This window comes from Oryza glaberrima, chromosome 3, assembly GCF_000147395.1.
Source record: "Oryza glaberrima chromosome 3, OglaRS2, whole genome shotgun sequence".
NCBI classification, from domain to species: domain Eukaryota; kingdom Viridiplantae; phylum Streptophyta; class Magnoliopsida; order Poales; family Poaceae; genus Oryza; species Oryza glaberrima.
The window spans coordinates 21,823,735-21,831,113 of NC_068328.1; the positions used below are offsets into that span (position 1 = coordinate 21,823,735).

General features: G+C 45.4%; 1 protein-coding gene across 1 annotated transcript; it reads left to right on the top strand.

Moving 5' to 3' along the window:
• Positions 1-4,640: 4,640 nt before the first annotated feature.
• Positions 4,641-7,127, top strand: LOC127766802 (dolabradiene monooxygenase-like). Its single transcript, XM_052291949.1, has 2 exons — positions 4,641-5,668; positions 6,220-7,127. The coding sequence occupies exons 1-2, from the start codon at positions 4,745-4,747 to the stop codon at positions 6,838-6,840; spliced, it is 1,545 nt and encodes a 514-aa protein (XP_052147909.1). The 5' UTR covers positions 4,641-4,744; the 3' UTR covers positions 6,841-7,127.
• Positions 7,128-7,379: the final 252 nt, after the last annotated feature.

Here is a 7,379-nt window from a genome sequence, read left to right on the forward strand (position 1 = left end):
TGCCGGTGGAGACCAGTTGCCAAGTCCTCACCAGTCACTGTCATCTATCTCCCTCCCCATTGTTTCTCTGTTTCTCCCCCTCTATCTCTCTCTCTCTCCTCTTCTCTTCTCTGTTACAGTACAGAGTAGACTTTTTTTTACAAAATTAATTCACAAATTTGTAAAATGCCATTCAAATAACACCTAAAATTCAAATGGCTATATCTTGACTATTTGAGCTCGGAATCGACCCGTTCAATTTGCCATTTTTTCCCTTAAACAGTAAAAAACCTATTTTTATGCTTTGTTTATGCATCTTATGGTTTTAATTTATGTTTTGGCCATTTTTCTTTGCGTATGCCGTGTAGACTCTGCAAATCCGGAAGAGCCGCTCTACCTCGAGGTTGATCCAAAATATTTTGGTAGCGAGCAAGGCAAGTCATGTCATTTTGATCATATTGCTGTCCCAATTTACAAAATTATGTTTATTTGAATTATTGCATTTTGTTCTATTAAATTCATGTGCTTATCACTGTTTTATTTAGCCTGACCAATTCTCCTTATTATAGCCTTATTATCTGTATTATTACAATCCTTGATTAACCCTAGGAAAAATAAAACTAGTGAGAACATTATATGTGTGGTGCTTACTAGTAAATTTAGGAATATGCTTAGCTCTGCTTAAATAGAAACATTAGATGTTTTCCAATAATTAGAATTTGGGAATAACTTTTAAATAATGGTTAATATAGTTTAGTGGGTGTTTAGCCATGACATGATATTTCCCCTTCAAAAATCCCCAAACATGTTTTCGGCTAGGCTCGGGGTGCTTGGTTTCGCTATTCACACCTTGGCTGTCATAAGGAATGGTCTTCGGGGTCTCTCTTGCAAAGCATATTCCGTACAACCACATGTTTAATGGGTAAGGCTTAACACATCGTCTAGTACGGTCATAAACAAGGAAAGACACTGATAGGGATGGATGCAGCTCTTGATGGTGGTCGACGTCTCTAGGTGTATGCCGGGGGCATAGACTGTCTGCTCGACCTAAGGCACATAGCGAGGGAAGTCTATGTCGATCCTCTTTGTTTAGAGCAGTACTAAACGATGGGTTATGTCATGGCTTCTATCCGTGCCATGGTGGCATGTGGCACATGGCAACATGTGAGGAAGATGTGCCTGGTGGGTAACGATGTACACCTCTAATTAGAGTATAATCTATTCGAATAACCATGCCCTCGGTTATGAGCAAGTCGAGCAATGTACCTAAGTTAGAGTTTATTTCTATTAAAATTTGAATAACTGGGGTTATCACTTGTTGGACTGGGTTAAGGCAAGATCGTGTTGAAGCGTGGCTTGGTAATAATTTGACTAGAGATAGGTTTGTGTTTTATTTAAATGCATTTAAATATGTACTCTCCATGTCCCATAATATAAGGGATTTTAGATGGATGTGGCACATAATAGTACAATAAATCTGGACTTGGATGGAGGAGTAAATGCTTTGAAATGCTAGTTTTCTGTAACATAGCCTTATAAATAAATTTTTTGCCACCGTTAATTCATAAAGGATAATTTAGGAAAAAAATATTATTAATAAGAATAGCTTAGTAATTGATCCATCACCAATTCTCCATCCACTGCCTAGCGTTCACGATTTCCTTTTCTCGATTCCAGTGTTTAACCCTAATCAATTCCAATCCCAATTAAATGAGCTCGGAGGCAAGGAGTAGGGGCTGCGCGTGCGACGGCGGCGACTAGCAAGCACGTGCGAGGCGGCGATCGGCTGGCGCAAGCAGTGGTTGTGACCAGCGGGTGTGACGGGTGCTGCGGCGGCGGTGATGACAACCGGCTGCCGCATACGTCGGCTGCGACGGGCGCGTGCGGCGGCGGAGACGGTGACCGAGTGCCACATTAGTCTGCTGTGACCGGAGGGCGCATACGGCAGCAGCGACCTCAGCACGTGTGCAGCGGCTGAGACCGGTGGGCGCGTGCAGCCTCGGTGAGCGGCGGGCGCGTACAGCGGTTGCAGGTGTGCAGATGTATATGCACATATCGGTAAAAGTATTACATAAAACTACAGAAAGAAGCACAACGTTCTTCCTCCTTTGCTGCATGAATGCAGCTTGTCTTGAAACAGATAGGAGTAGGATACAGATCTAAAAATAAGACGATTTTGTCCTTAGCCGTACAAATCAATTATAAAATTCAATTATCATTTTAACTTCTACCTTCCATACCTGGCATACCCTTTTAATATCATTCTCCTAGTACCTTCTCTCTTGGAGCGTTAGATCATTAGAGATCAACGATCCTAATTAATTTCCAAGCACATAAGAATATCTCGTTTTAAGAACACTGGTGGAGAAACCATCTTTGATCGGTCGACCCAAATCTACAATAGTCCCGGTTCTATTAAAAACCGGGACTAAAAACGATTTTTAGTCCCGGTTTATAAGAACAACAGGACTAGATGATTTTTAGTCCCGGTTGGTTCCATGTCAGACCGTGTCAGGCGCCTAGGATCTTTAGTCCCGGTTTGTAACACCAACCGGGACTAAAGATCTAACTTTAGTCCCGGTTGTTGTTACTAACCGGGAATAAAAATCAACACGTACTATATAATCTCTATTACTTATCATCTTCTCTCGTCCACACAACAAACTCTATCTCTTTCTTTCTTTATTCCTCTCTAACTCCTGCCTTATCTCTTTCTTCCTTCCTCTCTTTTATTTTTGTGGATCGAGCGAGATCGAGGGCCGGCCGGGGGCGCGGCGGCGCCTGCGCAGCGCGTAGGGCCGCGCGGCAGGGCGGCGGCACGGAGGGCCGCGCGGCGGTGGCCTGCGCGGCAGCGGGCGGCGGCGCACAGGGCTGCGCGGCGGTGTGGCGGCGGGCAGCGCCACGCGGCGGTGGCCGGCTGGCGCGGAGAGGAGGCGGCAGCGGCCGGCCGAGCAGCGCCTCTGTGGTTTTTTTTTTTAGAATTTGTGATTTATTGCATAATTCTGTGATGTATTTGATTTGTGTGCAATGTGAACTTGTGATGTATTTGCGATGAATTTTGTAGAACTTGTGATGTAATTTGATTTGTGTAATATTTTTTTAGGATTTGCGATGTATTTGATTTATGTGTATAAGTAACTTAAAGATTTGTGATGTGAGTTTGGGATGTTACTTTGATTTGGGATTTGGGGATATGCATCCTACTTGATTCGGGAGAAAATAAAAAACAAAAAAAAGGAAAGAGGACCACCTATACTGCTGTTATTTCCTCTTTAACTCCAATCGGGACTAAAGATCCCTATCTTAGGGATCTTTAGTCCCGGTTGGCACCAACCGGGACTAAAGATCGATCTTTAGTCCCGGTTATTTCATCCGGGACTAAAGATAGCGATCTTTAGTGCCGGATTTGTAGTCCTGGTTAGATAACCGGGACTAAAGGGGGTTACAAACCGAGACTACAAAGCACTTCTCCACCAGTGGAATGACGACAATAAACATCTCGCTATCGACGTTGTTACTCAGGATGGGAATGGTTAGGGTCGAACCATTTATCCACTAAACCTATCTGTAAATTTGTCCTAACGGATTTGTAGGGTCGCTCCAAAATTATAAATGGACCAAACGGATCAAACCATTAGAACCTAAGGTTCAAGGGGTTCGACCCAAAATGACTTCACATGTATAAATGTTTCAAAAATTTGTACAAAGCTGCATCGCTATATAATAATTCATTCCTACAAAATTCAACTAAATTTAACAAGTTTTTAGAGTGTGAACGTGAGTTTAAAAATTTTAGGTCCGAGTTTTACATGTAACTAGAATTTTTGGGTCTTAGCAACGCATCGTGGGCCCCACATGTATAAAGGGCTCAAAATTTACACAAAGTTGCTTCTACGTACAATAAATTATCCCACCAAAATTCGACTGAATTCGATAAGTTTTTATAGTGTGGACGTGAGTTTAAAAATTTTGGGCCCGAGTTTTACACACATATAACTAGAATTTTTGGGTCCTAGTAATGCATCGTGGGCCCCAATTGTATAAAGGGCTCAAAATTTATACAAAGTTGCTTCTCTGTGCAATAAATTATCCCACCAAAATTCAACTGAATTCGATAAGTTTTTATAGTGTGAACGCGAGTTTAAAAATTTTGGGTCCGAGCTTTACCCACATGTAATAAGAGTAGCCGATCCATTTGGATATCCATGGATAACCTATTGATATAATGGACTCATGGTGGATCGATCCTATTAAATCATGGATCAACGAACTCACTTAAAATGGTTTAGGTTCAATCCATATCCTAACCATTCCCATCCTGAGTTGTTACGTCGTTTACCACTGAAAAAATAATTGGTTTTAAACATCATATCATAAGTCCACCACAATAAATCTTAGCCGATTAAACCACGCTCAACACTTCACAGCTCTGATTGTGAGTCTACGTAGACAAGTAAGCAACTAGCACAAGTTAATTATTGGCAGTTTGCCATGAAGCGATGAACCGATCCGGATCAGAAATCCAGAGCAGCAAACAATAACGAAGATCATGTTATGGAGCCAAGCCCTCCCCGTGACATGGACACGTTACATGCTGCTTACAACGAGACGACGACAGCACAAGCAGATCAGATATTACATAAAAATAGCCACCACCGATCCATCCTCCAAATCTCGTGGCGGAAGACAAGCCAACCCAACCCGCACCTTCTCGCTGCTTCTACTACTCTTCCCGTGCTACGGTAGCGAAAGGAAAGAGACGCAAATGGAGATGACCCTGCCATTGCTCGGCGCCGCCGTCGTCCTCGCCGCGTTCCTCCTCTTCTTCCTCGTCAAGAACAACCGTTGCTGCTGGTCGCCGGCGGCAGAGAGGCGGCTGCGGTTGCCGCCGGGGCCGTGGCGGCTGCCGCTCGTCGGGAGCCTGCACCACGTCCTGCTGTCGCGCCACGGCGACCTGCCCCACCGGGCGCTGCGCGAGCTCGCCGGGAGGTACGGCGCGCTCATGCTGCTCCGATTCGGCGCCGTGCCGACGCTCGTCGTGTCGTCGGCGGAGGCGGCCAGGGAGGTGCTCAAGACGCACGACGCGTGCTTCGCCAGCCGCCACATGACGCCCACGCTCGCCGTCTTCACCCGCGGCGGCCGGGACATCCTCTTCTCCCCCTACGGCGACCTGTGGCGCCAGCTCCGGAGGATCTGCGTGCTCGAGCTCTTCAGCGGGCGCCGCGTGCAGTCGCTGCGCCACGTCCGCGAGGACGAGGCGGCGCGCCTCGTCCGCGCCGTCGCCGAAGAGTGCGCCATGGGCGGCGGCGGCGCTGTGGTCCCCATCGGCGACATGATGTCCCGCATGGTGAACGACTCCGTCGTGCGCTCCGCCATCGGGGGCCGGTGCGCGCGGCGCGACGAGTTCCTCCGCGAGCTCGAGGTCTCCGTCAGGCTCACCGGCGGGTTCAACCTGGCCGACCTGTACCCGTCGTCGTCGCTGGCGCGCTGGCTCAGCGGCGCGCTCCGGGAGACCGAGCAGTGCAACCGGAGCGTGCGCGCCATCATGGACGACATCATCCGCGAGCGCGCTGCAGGCAAGGACGACGGCGACGGCGAGGACGACCTCCTCGGCGTCCTGCTCAGGCTGCAGAAGAACGGCGGCGTGCAGTGTCCCCTCACCACCGACATGATCGCCACCGTCATCATGGTAATTAACCCCAATTAAGAAGCCGATTATTCCCTGATGCTTATTACAAAACATTTTTAAGATAAAAAGGTTTCGAACTCACCACACACTAAACTGAAATCACTAAATCACTCTGCATGTTCGCTTTCGCTACAGTTTAGAATTGAAAATGACCTCAAGGCTCCGTCACCGAATGTTTGGATATATACATGAAGTATTAAATATAAATAAAAAAACTAATTACACAGATTACGTGTATATACATGAAGTATTAAATATAAATAAAAAAACTAATTACACAGATTACGTGTAAATTACGAGACGAATCTTTTAAACCTAATTGCGTCATGATTTAACAATATGGTGCTACAGTAAACATTTGCTACTGATGGATTAATTAGGCTTAATAAATTTGTATCGCAGTTTACAGGCGGAATCTGTAATTTGTTTTGTTATCCGTCTACGTTTAATACTTCAAATGAGTGTCCGTATATCTGATGTGACACGCCAAAAATTTTCACCCATGGAACTAAACAGGGCCTTAGAAACTACAAATTGCTTATAAATCTCAGGAAATATTTTCGGCCGGGAGCGAGACAGCATCAACAACGCTTGAGTGGGCAATATCGGAGCTAGTGAGAAACCCACAAGTCATGGATAAGGCCCAATCAGAGGTCAGGAAATTGTTCGAGGGACAAGACAGTCTAACCGAGGACGACATGAGCAGGCTAAGCTACCTTCACCTGGTTATACGGGAAACACTTCGCCTACATGCGCCAGCACCATTCCTTCTACCTCGAGAATGCCGTGAGCAGTGTAACGTCATGGGCAACGACATAACCGAAGGAACTCGAGTGCTTGTAAATGCTTGGGCCATTGCAAGGGATACTAGGTATTGGGAGGATCCCGAGATTTTTAAACCAGAGAGATTTAACGCGAATCTCGTTGATTTCAAGGGTAATGATTTCGAGTATATCCCTTTCGGCTCCGGTAGGAGGGTGTGTCCTGGGATAACACTTGGGCTAACTAGTATGGAGCTTGTGCTTGCAAGTTTGCTTTACCACTTCGATTGGGAGCTCCCAGGTGGCAAGAGGTGTGAAGAGATTGATATGTCGGAGGCATTCGGGATCACGGTGCGCAGGAAATCGAAGCTTGTGTTGCACGCTACGCCACGTGTTCCGTGTTTGCATTAACAGTGGTTCGATGCTTTCGCACGTGTATAGACGATGCATGTTATATTTGCAGGATTGTATATTGAAATACTTAAGATTCTTATGATAATGCTATTTAATTATAGATGGAGAAACTACTCCCATCTGGTCATAAAATGCTTCACTTTCATGTATTATCAAATGGACTAGTTTTAAGTTTCGAAGATATATATACAGTATCCAAGATATATGATGTCAGAATCACTTACATTGTATAAGGTATTAAATCAACAAATTTGTCTACATGGTATTGCAACAAATTTGCCTACATGGTATTACCTTTTTTCGCAAATGTATGTATGCCTGTATAAATTAGGAAAATGAATTAGACATCAATCGATCCGTAGGTTACCGGACAGTGCAAACTTTTAGTTCTCCCAAACACATACTCCAGTAAAAACTAGGTGGCCAACTTGGCCATGGTTCGTTCTTTGATCAGGCACCTTTCCAGTTTGCTTTCTCTATATCTGACGTTTTGTTTATTTAAATGTGTGGTATAGGTATGCAGCTCGATGCCATCG

Coding starts and splice junctions, on each gene's coding strand:
- LOC127766802 (XM_052291949.1), top strand. CDS start 4,745: ATGGAGATGACCCTGCCATTGCTCGGCGCCGCCGTCGTCCTCGCCGCG. Junction 5,669..6,219: donor TGATCGCCACCGTCATCATG/GTAATTAACCCC, acceptor TATAAATCTCAG/GAAATATTTTCGGCCGGGAG.